The sequence below is a fragment of the Astyanax mexicanus genome, chromosome 19, assembly GCF_023375975.1.
Source record: "Astyanax mexicanus isolate ESR-SI-001 chromosome 19, AstMex3_surface, whole genome shotgun sequence".
Classification (NCBI taxonomy): domain Eukaryota; kingdom Metazoa; phylum Chordata; class Actinopteri; order Characiformes; family Acestrorhamphidae; genus Astyanax; species Astyanax mexicanus.
Genome location: NC_064426.1, coordinates 31,524,604 through 31,542,233, shown reverse-complemented (window position 1 = coordinate 31,542,233; position 17,630 = coordinate 31,524,604). Strand labels below are relative to the sequence as shown.

The following is a 17,630-nucleotide window of genomic DNA, read 5'->3' as shown; positions in this document are numbered from 1 at the left end:
ATTCATATTTGCACAAATACAGGAGCAGTTTAAAGAAAATGAAGCGTGGAATACAGGAGCAATAGTAGCCCAATGGGTAGCTTGCTAAATTAGCCTCTAATACAAGCTTGAGACGTGAACAACATGTTACCTGCCAGTGTGAGAGCAGGGGAAGTCCTGTATAATATGTAACATATCTCTGTACCTTTGTCCTCTCCAAACACGTCTAATACTATACCAAATGCTGTGTCAGCTATGGCTTTCCTACATTATGCGTTTACTGCACTTTGTACTAGTGTTGTGTTAGTGTGTAGTGTTGTGTTGTTCAGTGTTGGACCATGGTCCTTGTAGAAACGGCCTGGTAGAAAGGGCTAACGCTTAGCACGATTAGCGGCTAATGCTAATACTGCCCCAGTCTTAGTCCTGGAGACCTAAATTGACCCTCCTGCATAACGCTGTACTTCAGTGGAGTGGCTTTACTGCTCCTTACAACCTAACTGGTAGAATTCAAATATAAGACACATTGGATTATAAGGCACACTGAGGATTTTTGGGACAATTAAAGGATTTTAAGTGAGCTTAATAGTGCCAATCTGTTATACAAATCAAATGAAGAATATAATATAAAAAAATAGATATATCAAGAGAGGGTTATGAGTACAGCAGTGTTGCATTCTGTCTTGTACTTTCCTCTCTCTGGCTTTGTCTATCTGTGCTGCTTTCTGCCAATCTGTCTGACTAGTGATATAAAATCAGCCTCCACCTAGAGATTCTTCATGCCAAAATTCCAGGCCTCCATTGAATCAGAAATGTGGCTCGCTAGGCAGAGTTCCACGCTGCCTGTCTGTCCGTCTGCCTCCGTGTCCGTCTGTCTGTCTAGCTGTCCGTTTCTGACTCCAGCAGAGGAGAGAACTGCTAGAGTTCTTTGCCAAATTCCCTTTCAGCCCAGCTGTCTGACACCACTAGATCAAATCTGCGCTAACTGTAATTTCATAGTGTTCCCAAACCATGAAACAACTGTCTGTAGGTCTCTCTCTCTCTCTCTCTCTCTCTCTCTCTCTCATTCTCTCGTTCACTGCAGCGGCTCCTGTCTCTCGGACCTCCTGCCGAGCGAGATGGAATGTTGAGATTTCAGTCATGGTGCACGTGTGCCAGCAAACGTCTTTGATACCACTTGCAGCACTTTGCCTGGCATGCTAATCTTAACTCCCATCTCTCCCTCTTTCTTTCTTTCTCTCTCTTTGTCCTCTGTTCTCCAGGCAGACCAGGGAGCAGGAGACGCCCCCGGACTTCTTCTACTTCTCCGACTTTGAGAGACACAACGCAGAGATCGCAGCATTTCATCTCGACAGGTAGGCCCACCCCCTCCCTGACACCTGCTGAGCCCAATGTAAAGGCTGGATTTGCATGCACACACATTCTGTTCGCCTGCAAACACACACTTGCCTCGTCCCTAGGCGTGTGCCGTATTGGATCCGTCGCACAAATATGTTAACAGTTTTAAATCCATGAAAAAGAAATCCTTATTGTGCCTTACTATTAGCCATGTAACAATAATTACATTACCAACAGTAAAGGGGCCCAGTACTGATCCTTGAGGAACTCCATGTTTTATAGTCTTTGAATCAGATTTGAATGGATGTATTTGTTTTTGTATTGATGTAAAAATTGAAGGTATAAGATAAAGATAAAGCAACAAGTAATAAGGATTTATTAACACAAAGAAGGTAAAGACTACCAAAAGCCTCCTCTGAAACATGTGAAATCAGCCTCTGCCTCTTTTCCAACTGCTGCTGATGCAGCATTTCTGAGTAGCATCACAGCGCATTCGGAGGAAAGCTCAGCGACTCGATTCAGATACATCAGTTTAAAGACGCCATTGGTTGATTGACATCACCCTTTTGGAGTGATGTGGGAAGAGAGCACCATCTACCCACACAGAGAAAGCAAAGCCAAATGTGCTCTCTCAGTGCTCTGGCTGCTGATGGCAAGCTGCATGACCAGGATTCGAACCAGCGATCTCCCGATCATAGTGGCAGTGATTTAGCGCCTCCTTACAACCAGTTCTGTAATCAACAGGTAGGCCTGCCCCCTCCCATATACCTGCTGAGCCAAATGCAAAGGCTGCATTTGCATGCACACACATGGCATGAAACTCTCACCTCACCACTGTGGGGGTGCCATATTTTATCGGCCATAAGAATGCCGTTATTATTTATATTAAAAAAAATAATTAGAAAACCATATTGTGGTAAATGCGGCACTTTTCTGTCTTGAAACCTGTGTATTTTTTGTTTTCCTGTTTACTGCATAGCTTTAAGGCTATTTTTATACAATTATTTATGTTTGCATTTATTTATTTTGTAGCGTTATTATTATTATTTTATTCAAAATCAGAGTCTTGCTAAGTTACTCCTGTTTACACTTAAAAAAATAATAATAATAAAAAATACATGTTTGTCTTCTTCAACCGTCTTTGTAAAATATCCAGATGAATCACAAGCATTAACAGCATTATCATTTATAAAAAAAACTTAAAATTATAGTAAATATGTATCTTTTTATATTTTTATATATTTTTTGTTGCAATAGTGTATTCTAAAAATGTATACAATATATATATATATATATATATATTTTTTTTTTTTTTTTTTTTTTAACAATATCACCAAGAAAATCTCCATACCTAAAATACCCTAAAATATTTTGATATTATTTCAGGGACATATTGCCCACCCCTATTCATTCACCTGACTACAGCCACCCACACACACACACACACTCACGCACACACACACACACACACACACACACTCACGCACACACGCACACAAACACACGCACGCACACACACATGGTTATCAGCTGGAGACCGGCTGTATCACCCATTTACAATGTTAACAATCTTTCCGCATTGTTTCAGGAATCTTGCCCGTATTACCGCCTCACCCGCATAAAAGCTAGGTCAGCTTCCAGCTGAAGACTGAGAAGAGAGTGTCGCAATCACCTTATCTTCTGATCCACGCTAACTCAAGATCTAGAGCCAGAGCTGATGTTAATGTGCCCTTGCTTCTGGCAAGGAGGTTCTTCTCCATATAGAGGCAAATTCTTCTTAAGCATCTCATCTCAGTTTTTTTTCTATACGTCAGACTCACCCATGAAGATTTATGATCTCTACAACAACCAGTAGGAGTTTTTTCTATGTTTTTTAGGTGCCATACAGTTTACAGGTTTATGTATTTGAAGAAAAACAACAAATAAGCACATAAAATATCCATTAGAGTGGTTAAAACTACAGTTCTGTAGGTTACATTTTATCTTTTTACAGAAAAATGTTCACTATTCTTATCAAATATATAGATTTCCTCTTTAAACACAATTGCAAAATGAGAAAAGAGGACAAAAACTATGTTAAAGCACTAGCTTTGCGAAAAATTGAACACAATTTTTTAGACGATGTAAAAAAATGTACTCACTATATTGTGTATGAATATTGAATCATACACGGTAAATTCAATATTAAAGACAAGGCTAAGGTGAAGTAAACAATAAAAAATAAAAAACAAAAGAGATCGGTAACAAGGCAATTAATAGAATAGGCAAGTCAAAAGAAATGGTTGAAGACAAAACGGATCATGACCAAAGACAAAACAAGAAACGACATTGAATGAGATCTAGAAAACTAGAACTCGACAAGGACAGGAAGGAAGTGAGGGGTAGTTATACACATGAAAACAGGTGTGAGCAATCAGTAGCTCGGGGAGTGAGAACACAGTACACAGTAGCGTCATGTCATCGGTGGAGTGTGAAAGATCTGGTGGAAGTGCATGCTGGGAAGGTTTAGAGTCTAAAACAGGCAGACAACAGCGCCAGGAATGAGAATGGTTATCTGTTGGTAGATTAAAGTAGAAATAATTGAAGTAATAATTTTCTTTTCATTTTGTTACATTTTTGTCATCTGATAAAATGAACACTTTTTCAGTATTGTAAAAAAAAACACTTAAAATGATGTAAATTATGGCATGTTATTATATTATTTCTGTGTGTAAAACTACAGAAGCCAACTTCAGACACCCAACATGTCTTGTCTGATTGACTGCATTAACTGAGTTTAAGTGGAAAATTACGTAAATTAGATTTTTCACCAAACTACTCCTCTCAGAACTTTCTGGCCGTTTCAGACGAAACGGAAAAGCTGCCTTTTGGGATTCAGCCCAGCCTCCGGAATGCCAGTGCGCGGCCCAGTTGGTCCTCAGGCATGTGCGTGGTTTTGGCAAAAGCGGCCGTGTCCGAGCCCACACAAGTATCGATTTTAGTCAGGAGGAGGCTTTAGCCGACCCTAAAGAGCAGCTCGGACCTCCGTTACGCAAAGCAGCCCCGCCAGCTCCGGTTCTCCACCCGCCGCCCGGGCCCTTCACTCCAGCCCCCCCTGGCCGGCAGCCTGAAAAGCACTTAGCGAGATTGATTCGATCCACCGCGCGGTGACGCGCCTCCGCAGATAACAAGGTGCATATGAGAGCAATCAAAACTTGGGAGACGCTCCCTGCTGACTTTAACGAGGAAGCTCACAGACAGGGTCTTTGTGTGGGGCAGGTGTTGATTGAGGTTTGCTGAGACCCACTTTATTTTGTCCACACACACAAAAAAAATATCCTTTTCCTTTACCAGAACCTTTAGAACACCTGTAGAGTTTGGACGAGTAGACAATTTCCTTGTACATGGAATGGATTACACTGTACTTAATGTAGTACCCTAGTAGCCAGGCCTGATATTATGTTAGCCAATATTTAATGTGTTATTGTCAGTTTAAGATTAAGTTTAAGATATTGAATTGCACTGATATAATATAATAGCATTAAAGCACTGCGTTTGCACATTACTTTCAAAGGTCAAAGAGTTTTTAATTATTGTTAATATATATTTAGACATTGCAAATATTAAAATTGTCAAAAATCCATTTATGCATATATATGCATGTGAATTGAATTTAGAAGCTATTTATTTAAGACACTGATGAGGAACATGGCAACTGCATGTATAGAAGATCTCTTTTTTCCTTAATATAAAAGACGCGTACCTGATTCCCCAGTTGAGAATCACTGGTCTAGATGATGTTATCCTTTCATAATATCAAAACTGTGAAGTGAAGTAAAGTGAAGTGAAGTGAATATCATAGACTATTTTGTTATAGTGGCACTGCTGAGGTACATTTATGACAGTATCCTCTGCTGAGACGCACAAAGTGTTGCACTGTTAAGATACGAACGTGCCAAAGTCAGAGCTCATCTGGCTCTTAAAGTAATTGACAACTGGCACAATAAATGGTTTATTTCATGTTACGCCCAAAACACACACAGTTTGATTAATTAAGAGAATTAATACATGCCTTCTGCACTTTTTAGGTTGCACAAGTCGTATTTTTGCGCCCTCATGATACCAAAGACACACCTACACTCTATGAATCAAGCTGTGTGATCTGCAATTGACCGGTGCGCTATAGATCACTAAAATAGGGCCAAGGATGTGTAGAATATCATGCAATTATATACACATTTTTTATGTACTTATAGATATATAAAATACTTACAGTACATTGTTCCACCTTTTTTTAATTATCAGAATTTGAGTGAGGTCTCATAGGGAGTGCCAGATTGATGGGACATGCCATTTGTGAAGTTTTCCAGGAATTTAACATTTGTCGATCCATAGTGTTACGTGTGTTGAATGCCTGAAATACATCATAGAAGGCATCGCCACCCACAGTGGACAGCACAGTGGGTGGGAAGGATCGTGACCGGCAGTTTCTGGCTGGAATTGTCCATTACGATCAGATAAACGCCTGGAAGTATTTATATCCAGATTTATTCTGAATATTGAACCTGCATATCCTGCAGGTCATTGCATTGTTTTTTAGCTTCCAATGGACATGGCAAAAGTCATGGGACAGGAAGTAATGTACAACACAGCCATCCAGAACACATTAGGAGTATGCTATATTCTTTCTCTAGAATGAACAAATAACAATAGACAGATTGTTCCTGTCCATGAGAATGGAGTAAAGAACAGAATCTCAAACAGTGGTCCACTTTCTTCCCCCCTTCTGCCTATCCCTCAATCCCCATTCTGTATGTTCTAGTCCCGCGCCAATACCCCCGTATGGCTGACAGACTGTTCACACACAGCCAAGCCTCCACACTGGGCTCTTTGTCATCAGCCTCTAGCATGACTCCGTGGTTTTGTAGGCTCGGGTTTCCGTCCCTCAGGGGCCGAGGGCTCGGGCACCTCCAGACGGCCAGGCTTTAAAGCGATAGGTGAAAAATCAAATTCACACACTTTTCCTCTTTCCCCAGTTACAGTCACTCAGTCAGGACCTGTTCCAGGTGTCTGAAGTTTCCTTACTTAGATTGCACTGGAACTATGAGGCTAATGTAGCCAATGAGTAATGGAAGGGACAGAATGGAAGCCTATACCCCACTTATTAGCATGTGAAGTGCACAGCTATGTTACCACACACTTGCTTTAAACCATGTTGAGATAACTTGAGTAATGGAGAATTGAATATTTGACTTGTTCATGTGGTATCTTGGGCTGTATGACATTCTGTTACCTGTAGAATGGACACAGGTACTGACAGAACGGAGACTTCTAGATAGCTGCCACTGCTGCTGTTGTGTATATCAAGGATTCTCAACTGGTCTCAGGACCCACATTTTCTCATGGTCATTAAGTCACAACCCACTTTTATAGGATACAAACCAAAAATATATATATTTGTGAAAAATAGCCTTCAAAAACCCATTTAAACATACATATGCATGCAAAGTAAATATAGAAACAAATATTTTAGGACACTGATGAGGAACATGACAACTACATGTATAAAAGTTACTTCAATAAAATTAAATATCAAAACTGCACAAAAATAAATAAGGCCACAAAATTTGATGTTTCACTTCTCACTATATCTCTGCATTCAGAGTACATGAGTAAGAAACTCTGTCTCTTTTTTCCTCAACACAAAAGACGATTTGATTATATTGAGACTAATTATATTGTTATAGGGGCACTGCTGAGGGACATTTATGACTAAAATTGCACTGCTGAAGTGCCTAGCTGTCTAAATGTTCTAAATGCGTGACTAGAGTAGCAGTACTAAAATAAAGGCATGATTAGGAAAGCACTGTTCAGGTTAAGTTAATGTTTTGTGCTTGTTGGTATTTCTGATTAGGTGTTAAAAATGTTTAGTTAGAGTTCAATGCATAACTTCTAACTGTAGTTATGTTATTGCTTTGTCTATGCAAAACAAGACACTTAAGCTATGTACCTTATATAGTGTTAAAAATAGTGACAAATGGTCAAATGTGTAGTTTATTTCGGTTTCAGTTCAGTACGTTTATAAATTAAGAAAAAATAAGAGATTTCATACTATGATTGCTGACTGACATTCAAATAAGTTGACAGTCAATCTCCAGACCTGAACCCCACTGAAAACACCTGGAATTTAATTAAGAGGAAGATGGATGATCACAAGACATCAAATAAAGCTGATCCAAAAGCATGGTGTAAGACTAGTGGAGAGCATGCCAAGACAGATGCATAAAGGCTGTGATTAGAAATCTGGATAAATCCACCAAATATTATTTACTGAAATCTTCCTAAGATAAAATATTAGTATTGCTGTTTCTAAATCAATATACATTTGTTTTTGGGTTTTTTTTTTTTTTTTTTTGCATTATTTGAGGTCTGAAAGCTTTGCGTCTTTTTTGTTTTTTTGCATAATTTTGACCATTTCTCATTTTCTGCAAATAAATGCTCTAAATAAGAATATTTTTGTTTGGAATTTGGGAGAAATGTTGTAAGTAGTTCATAGAATAAAAACAATAATTTTGCAGAAACATGTACAATATTACATATGAATGGTAAAATCAGAGTAACTAATCATATAAAGTGGTCTTTTTATTTTTTCCAGATCTTTATACCCTGTAAAATCACTATTAGTTTGAACTCAAACAAATTAAGTCTGTTTTATGTAAAACTGGATATTTAGAAAACATTACTCAACTATTTTAAATTAGGTGAACATTGTGGGAGCATATGCATTTAAACAGTGATATCTGAGTTAAACTAACTAAATAATAACTGAGTTTAGTCTGTTACCATTGGCAGCTTCTTTTCTCTTGGCATCTGACACAATCTATTTGCATACTGGGTGTGTCCCCCAGTTTTTGACACTCACCATCAGTGTGTAGTGATTCAACCCCCGGCTACCTTAGGTAAACTTATAGATTATATGTTGTTGTAGGCTATAAGAACAAGCATCCTGAGCTGCTAACTCTAATGCTGTGTGCTATAATCTTTCTTTTTTATCTATTTTTCGATGAGTATTTCAAATCTGTATTTAACTTGAATTAAGTTAAATAAAAATCTATTTTATTCAGAAGTTCAAAGTAGAATTACTTTGAATGTTATGGTCACATGGTCAAAGCAATTTATATAAAAACATAAATAAAAAAAATAACTTACAACTTACAACTAAAAGTTGTTAGTAGTTGTTAGTAAATGTTAGTAAACATTACTTAAAAAACTTAAGGCAACTGGGTTTCTCCAGTAAATTTCAACGTATCCACATTACAGTGTATTAGCCAAATGTAGTCTCAGCCCAAAACCAAAGAAGCGCACTTTCAGTCTTCAGTCATGTCTTGGCTGATTGACTACATCTGTAGTAATGGGGAAATTGTGTAAATTAGTGTATAAAAGAGAGAAAGCGAGAGAGAGACAGGGGAATTCGACTCGTCCTCTGGGCCTGTATGTGGCCAGACACTGAAGGCCAATAAGCAGGACTTTAAAAGGCCATTAAGTAGCAATCAGGGAGATGTCATAAAGCGGATAAGTTATGAACAGGCTCACGTGCCGAGACAGGGCTGAGACAGCTGCTGTCGGCAACTGGAAGAATCATTAAATCATTACGCAGTCAGTTTGAGAAATTGCTGCTTATTTCCATAGATCTTCTGAGCTCTGAAGATTTACGCACTTATTAGCTGATGGAGCTCGTACAGTGATTACGCGTCCAATTGCTATGTAATTAGCATGTTGATTGTGCTGTTAAATTAACAGTGAGACAAATATACAGTAGCACAATTGCAGTATTTATAGCTGGGCTATTTAAAGACTGTATTTGGGGGGGGTTGAGGTATGAGTTGTGGTGAGAGTTTGTATGTGGAGCAAGTAGGCAGTTGTTGTTTCATTTGTTTAGTCAAATTTTATGATAAAATTCTAGGGATGTACAATGATACTAGAGTAATATCGGTATCGGCTGATTAATGTTGTACATTTCCTGTCCCACCACTTAAATTTCAAGTGTACATATCCAAAATATCTAAATGACTATTTTTTTGTGAAAAATGTACTTGTAATAAGACAAACTGTAAAATATGGTGGAAAAATAAGCTCCTTAGATATTATTCAAAAGACTGAATACCTTTGGACCGCCTCAAAAAATGGCCTTTTTCTCTTGTCCCTCACATTGGGTGACCAACTCCTTTGGCAAATTTAACAATTAAAATAAGCTCTAAATAAATGACTTCCTCTTGTATATTGTTGAAATGCATCTCCTTTACTTATGAAAACAACTTCTTTGGTCTACATTGTTTTGCATGTTACAGTTTTTATGCTATTAAGTTGTGTCCCACAACATGCGCGCAACCCTGTTACCATAAGGAATTTTACCTGGCAGAGAAAGAGTTAAAAATATTTGTCTACTTCCACAAAGGAAGTGACATCACAAGGACATTTTCTGCCCACATGGCAAGACCAAGAGTAAGTGCCCTAACAATTTTCAAGTTTTTTTTCCAAATATGTTTGTCCAAGTTGTGGGTGTCACTCAGTGAACGCAACCCTGTTACTCATATTGTAAGACTAATAATGAGTAGAGTCAAAATTTACTTTATATACTTATATAACCATGTTTGTCCTTGATCTTGTATACATAACTAAATTTTACAGTTAGCATCTGTTTCTAGGGTAAACCACAACTTAGCCTAGATTTGCTACCCTGTTACTCTCAACCCTGTTACTGTAAGTTACCCAATATATTGCATAATCTAATAAAAAAAACTGCTTTGATACCTGAGCTTGACCAATCAAACTTTTTGATAGTCTGTTACCTGTATTTAATAAATATATGACTAAAAATGATCAAATTTAAGATCAAATTTTCAGAAGTGACCACCCCTGAAATGTACCAAAATCCTGGAATGTCCCTTTTAGAAACTTCAGCCAATATTTCAAGCCGATAATCGCTGACGGTTGGCAGATACTAGCCGTGCAATTTTATAACTGATATAAATAGATAAAAATTAGATTAAGTTTTATGTCTTTCTGTCAATAAAAGTTTTCTTCTGGCCACCATTCAATAAAGGCCAGATTTGTGGAGCACATGACTTATGATAGCTGTCCCACCTGAGCTGTGGATTTCTGCAGCTTCTCCAGAGTGACCATGGGCCTCTTGGCTGCTTCTCTGTGCTCAGTGCTCTCCTTGCTCGATCTGTCAGTTCGGGTGGACCTTGGCCACATAAAGTGGTAGGTTTGTAGAAACAGTTGTAAAATACTTTTTCTATTTTTGGATGATAGATTGAACATTGCTCCTTGTGATGCTCAAAGCTTGGGATAAGTTTTTATAACCTAACCCTGCTTTAAGCTTCTTCTCCTCAACTTTATCTCTGACCAGTCTGGAGAGTTCTCTCACCTAGATTAAATTACACACAGCTGGACTCTATTAACTAATTAAGTGACTTCTGAAGGCAGTGGTTGATTGCACTGGATTTTATTTAGGGGGTTCAGAGAAATACTTTTGCACGTCACACTTTTCAGATTTATATTTGACTAAAAATTTTGTAAAATCTATCATTTTTGTTGAACTTTACAATTGTGCTACCTTGTATTGGTCTATCACTTTAGTTCTCAATAAAACACATTTACACCTCTGGAAAAAAAATAAGAGGCCACATAAAAATAAGGTGTTTCTTAAATTTTACAAAAATGAAAACCTCTGGAGTATAATTAAGAGGAAGATGGATGATCACAAGCCATCAAACCAAACTGACCTGCTTGAATTTTTGCAGCAGGAGTAAAGGCATAAAGTTATCCAAAAGCAGTGTGTAAGACTGGTGGAGGAGAACATGCCAAGATGCATGAAAACTGTGATTAAAAACCAGGGTTATTCCACTAAATATTGATTTCTGAACTCTTAAAACCTTTTGAATATGAGCTTGTTTTCTTTGCATTATTTGAGGTCTGAAAGCTCTGCATCTTTTATGGTATTTCAGCCATTTCTCATTTTCTTCAAATAAATGCTCTAAATGATAATATTTTTATTTGGAATTTGGGAGAAATGTTGTCTGTAGTTTATAGAATAAAACAACAATGTTCATTTTACTCAAACAAATACCTATAAATAGCAAAATCAGAGAAACTGATTCAGAAAGTGAAGTGGTTGTAAGGTGATAAAATTTGAAATATTCATGGGGTATGAATACTTTTGCAAGCCACTGTGTATCAACGTTTTGGATAACACTGACATGCCATGTTCTATAGAAGCTAAAGAATGGTGCTCAGACTTGTGGGGTCATCCTTCATTAAATGTGGGTTTCTTGACTTTCGTATGACAGCGATGATTGAAAAAAAAAAAAGATTTTTTTTGTTTGTTTTTGTTGTGCTATAATATTCAAATGTAATTACACACTCGCATGCTGTATTTAATTACACAGTAAATTTATGCAGAGAGTCACATTTACCTTCACATTTGCATTCTGTATAAGAGAGCGCTAATTAACATGAAAAATGCATGCCTAAATTACCATATTTGCCTCAAACCACACTGAGATAGGTGTTAAAGGGGAATTCCACAGATTTTTCAAGATTTCTGCATATAATTCAATGGTTGTGATTCCCAGTCATTTAAAAGTCATTCAGAGTCATTTAAGGTGAAGTAGTGGTGATGATAGAAACTGATTTATACAACTTATTTAAGCGATTGACTCCACTCAGATAAATGGTAATATAATTCAATTTTGGCATTTTTATTCTATTCATGTGTTGGTTTACATTCAAATATCAATCATCAATTCAATGCTTAGTCTTAAAAGCCTTAAGAAGAAGAACATGTGTGATTAATCATAAGTTACAGTATTTTGTTTCGATTAATCTGATGAATCATTTTTTTAAATGATTGACACAACTACTATACATAAAATCCAGTGAAATTTCCATGTAATTATCCGGTAACATGTTCAAATCTGCACTTCATATCTGACATTATATCTCTCTGTCTCTCTCTCTCTGTCCCTCTGTCTCTCCAGAATCCTGGATTTCCGGCGTGTCCCGCCAGTGGCAGGCAGGCTGGTGAACATGACGCGGGAGATCCGGGACGTGACCCGCGACAAAAAGCTCTGGCGGACATTCTTCATCTCCCCAGGTACCAGCGTGCCCCTTTCTCTCCAGCTCACACTCCTCCTCTCATCCAGCGAGCCCTTTCTCACGAGTAGCACCCAGATCCCTGCTGTAGCCTGGACTACTCATGACCTTTAACTAAAGAGTCACAGCCAAGCAGAGTGCGGTGTTCATTAGCCTGAATTTCAGACGCCTGAGACACGCGGAGGCGTGTTTTCTTTGGCGTGTTTTCTTAACTCATTAACTGTGCTAATTAGCATTTAGCAATTACCTTTAGCATGTAGCTTTGACTATTTAAGGGAACCAGAGAGTCATGTCAGAAAAGGTTTACAATAATAATTATTATAATATATTTTTCCAATTTGAATTTTACCAGTCAGGTTGTAAGGAGCAGTAAAGCCACTCCACTGAAGTACAGCGTTATACAGAAGTTTCCAGCATCAAGGCTGGAAGCACCAAGTAGTATTAGCATTGGCCGCTAACTGCACTAAGAGCTAGCTCTTTGATCATTCAGAGATAAGTATTATCAGACTGTAGTCTGCATGTTTACCATGCTAAAACAAGCTACATGGGAGGAACCTCTACCACAGTGTAGCACTAGCGGCTAGCGTTCACCCTTAGGCGCTCATCCTAAGCTTACTGTAAATAAAGGAAGCGCTTTACTCACCTAAATAAACAAGTTTTCAGGAGAGAAATCTGTGTAGATTAACATCCAGCGCTTGTTTGACTTTGAAAAAAACCTATATATTTTTTCAAAAATGACTGTTTTGTTTAGTTAGGCGCTTCCCCATCGTTGAGACCTGCTGAATAATAAGGAAAACTTGATGACACCCTTGTTCACTGTTTAAGTATGCATTCTTACTAGTGCATACTTGCTAGTGAAAACCAGGCCAGAAAAAATAGATGTTCACTGATAGTGCGCCTCATAATACGGTGTGTCTTATAGTCTGTAAAATAAGGTAATCATAAATAAAAAAAAAAAAAATCATTTTCAGAGAAACCCACACAACATACGAACTCTTGGTCAGATCAGTGACATCAGCCGATCACAGACAGTCCTGTCTGCTTAAAGGTCAGAAGTTTCTCTACGGCGTTTCTCTCAGAAATGCTATCAGCAGCACTCGAGCTCTCTGTGAGAGAAGGCCTTGTGCTGGACAGTGTGTCGCTGTTATCAGATGTGTCTGCCATTATAAAGACCACAGAAAGCACTGGAACTTGTGCAGCAGCAAGAGGCAGAGTTTAAGGGTGTTTTCACACCAGACCTATTTCGTCCCGTTAAAACAGATTCTGGTTCGTTTGTACTTTTAGTGCAGTTCGATTGAGCAGGTGTGAAAACAGTAATCGCACCAGATAATGCTAATTACTACAGCTATGAACAAACACTGTCTCTGCTGCTCCATGCTGTTTACATACATAGCCTGTGCTGTGTTCACTGCTCGCAGCCACGTGACTCTACATGTTTACTACATGTACATCTGCACTGCACGTCCTATTGACAACACTGTGTTTGAAAGCGCAGCGACAATTTTCAGCGTTCAGTGTTAAAGCAGCTTCACACTGCACAGATATTCACGCTGGAACACAGAATCTTCTCGCTATATTTACTTTCTTGCTTCCGTGCCAGACAGCTCTGACCAATCAGAGGAGACAATGTGCTCACAGTTTATTGTTTATTGGTGCACGTTTTGGTGCGTTTAGGTTTGTGTCTGTGTGAAACCAAACCAAAACGCTTCAAGTAAACTAACTCATTAACTGATACGCACCATAGAAACCAGCTACAGGTGTGAAAACGCCATACACTGTCCAAACATCCACCATCGAAGCAGTAACCACAAAGCTCCAATAAATGCAAGCCATACCAGATTGTAGTCTGACTATCGGGTTAAACTGAAAAGCTTAATTTGTCTATAATGTTTAATTATGTTTTGTTAAATTGTGTGTTTTTTACCTTGTTATTTAAATTTGGACCCTGTCTCAGTTCCAGTGTTTCTTACATTAACATTATTTAATTTTATTGAATTTTCAATTCATCACATAACAAGTTTTCATGATACACACATCATAAGAGCTGTGATGACAATATGAAGAACAGCAAACTCAAATTGCATTACCTGCATGCAGCAACAGAGGGAGATATTTACTGCATTTACTGCAGACTGTTCTCACAGTCTAGGTCTAAGCCAAGGTTTCTGGTTGGTGGCCTGACTATTCTCAATCCAGCAATTACACCGAGGTGTTTAAAAACTCCAGCAGCACTTCTTCTGTATCTGATCCACTCATACACACACTAGACGTCTAACTAGACTTAACAACAAATGTATGTATGTATTTCCACAGCCAACAACATCTGCTTCTACGGGGAGTGTTCGTACTACTGCTCCACTGAGCACGCTCTGTGCGGAAAGCCAGACCAGATCGAGGGCTCTCTGGCCGCCTTCCTTCCTGACCTCAGCCTGGCCAAGCGCAAAACCTGGAGGAACCCCTGGAGACGCTCCTACCACAAGCGCAAGAAAGCAGAGTAAGGCCTCTCTTCTTTTTCTCCTTTCCTGCTTTTCAGTCTGTTTTGTTTTCCTTGCCATGTGCTCCCGAGCACATGGCTCTGTTTTGTTTCTGTCTTGTCACCTCCCTTGTCTCCGCCCTAGCCCCACCCCCATCATTAGTGTTCTCACCTGTCTTGTTTGTCGCCCTGCCTCCTCCTTGCTTGCCCCAGGTGTTTCCTGTTTCACAGTTTGTATAAAAGTTCCTTTGTTTTCTGTTGTGCTTTTTATTTGACCCTGTGCTGTTAAAACCTGCTTTAATATTTCATTGCTATTAGTTTGAGCTACAATCCCGCTGTGTTTGTGTAAGTTTCTGATTTGTTTCATTTAGTTTGTTTGTTTGTTAGTCATTGCTAGTCCTTTATTTGTTTTTTAGTCTTAGTTCAAGAATTTCTCTGTCTTTATTTTTGTTCTTTTGTTGATATGGAAAGTAAAACAAACTTGCATTTGCATCCGGCCCCAGAAGTGCTACACATAAACATGAAAAAAAAAAACACGTAGGGATTAAGGAAAGGGTCAAAAGTCAAAAAAGTCAGAAGTCTAAAATCAAGCAAAAAGTAAAAAAAAGAAAAAAAGAAAAAAACAGAAAATCCGGGAAGCTGGGCTAAGGGGCAAGTTCAAAAGTTTTGGCAATACATTCCAATGGACAAGTGCAAACATACAAGGCTTGAATACACAAAGAGGCAATCAGGCACAGGTGAAGGGAATCAGTAATTAGTCACAGGTGTAGATAATTAGAATTCAGGTGACAATGAGCATATTTTAAAAGGAGCATGTGACCATGGTCTGAGTCCTGTATACATTCCAAGGTGTCAGTAGCAGGAATACTGTAGGTCCAATAACCATGACAGAATGACCCATCACCCAAGTAATAGCAGGTGGTCCAGTGGAGTCCTGACCATTGAAGAAAAGAGTAAAAAGATTTATAGTTTTCTATGAACTATTTCTAGTTTTCTAGTTTCTTTCTGCTTCCTTTTACCCTTTCTCTTGTTCCTCCTTTTCTTTTCTTTGTTCTTCTTTTCATCTTCTCCATCCTCGTGCTATCTCAGGTCACCACACACCACCTCACATCTTCATTAAACTCACAGACCGGCGTTATCAGCAAAAAAAATGGAGTCTAGCGCAGCTCTGGGACGAGACAATGGGCCGTCCTCCACTGAGACAGCAGTTTTAAGACTCGTTTATGCTGAATGTTAAATATGGACACAGATGGACTGTTCATTCTGTTCGTACTCCACATTGTGGACATCCTATATTCTTAGATTACGAATATCAGTTAATATATATACATTTCACTGTCCAAAATGCCCGTCTCTACTATGCTAGTGGTGATGGTGATAAATTACGTAGCTATATTTAGCAACCTTACTGAAGCTCAGAGATGACCTGTTCAGCAGAAAAAGTAGCCAACTCATCCGTTTCCATAGCTGCAGCACATTGTGTGTGTGCTGTTGTCTATACATGGCAACCCTGAATGTGGAAATAATGAGACTGAAGGAATGATATTGGTGAGATTAGGAGGCTAAACCCACACAGATTAGTGTGAGGTATTACACAGTTCAAATAAGAAAATACTGGCTGAAGCTATGCTGTCAATAGTTGACACAAAAAAATATAATACTTCCATATAAAACACTACTTTAAGAGATTTTTTTGTAAAATGATTTATATTTGCAGTTTATGTGCATGCACTAAATATTTTCTGTAGATTAGTACTTTGGTAGATTTTTTTTTTTTGCTAGTTTTTATGTTGCAATATTCATTTTGTTACATTATATATTTTTTTATACTTCGTAATTTTTTTTTTTGCTGCAGCATTAGATTTTTTAAAGAAAAAAAAATAAAAAGCAAAAATATTGTTATCGCAAAAATACCCTGAAATATTGCAATATAATTTTGGAGCCATATTGCCCACCACTAGTGAGCACTAAAGGTTACATTTAGGCCAGTCATGATAATTACTTTATTATTGTATAGAACAATAAATGTTTGATTATTCAATTATTGTGTTTATTTGTATGTTTGTTCATATACAATATATAACAGTAAACAGTATTTTAGCCAGTCATGCAATACCAGACTGATGCTTCAGTATCTGTGACTCCATACACACAGTGTGGACAGATTGCAGTAGGTGAAAAAAAAATTATATATCTCCCAAACTTTGATTAATCAAATTTTGTTATCTTAAAAAATGGTATAATTGCTCAGTTATGCTTTTCTTTCCCATTGTGAAAAGGAAGTTTACTTAAAAGCATTGAAAAATATGTTTAAATACTAAAAGCAAATTTTCAATTTAATACACTTGATGAAAATACACATTAAATATATTTTCTTTGTTTGTCCAAAAATGTATTTTTAATTAATATGCTTTAAATTATAGGTTGTGTTCACAGATTAAATACTGCCTAAAATGTACTTTTTTCCCAGTAGCATTAGGGTGTATACAATATGTGCATCAATACACAAAGCAGTACATTTACAACTTCAATACTTCAATTGTATTAAAAATTATGTTTAAAAAAACACATACCTAAATCTATTTAAGTTGACAGAAGTTGTACGAAAAAGGAATCAAAAACACTAAAATATACTTAAGTTGCAAAAAATTGTTCCAAATAGTAATTTAGTATGTATTTAATGTAATTTAGTACATATTTCAATTTT

The 17,630-nt window shown here is 37.7% G+C and overlaps 1 protein-coding gene across 1 annotated transcript in view; it reads left to right on the top strand.

Moving 5' to 3' along the window:
- The window catches only part of fam20ca (FAM20C golgi associated secretory pathway kinase a), a 105,866-nt gene that overhangs the window by 77,574 nt on the left and 10,662 nt on the right, over window positions 1-17,630 (top strand). Inside the window, exons 4-6 of the mRNA XM_022673312.2 lie at window positions 1,239-1,331; window positions 12,336-12,451; window positions 14,764-14,944. Coding sequence (XP_022529033.2) covers window positions 1,239-1,331; window positions 12,336-12,451; window positions 14,764-14,944 — 390 coding nt within the window. The remainder of the gene's footprint in view (window positions 1-1,238; window positions 1,332-12,335; window positions 12,452-14,763; window positions 14,945-17,630) is intronic.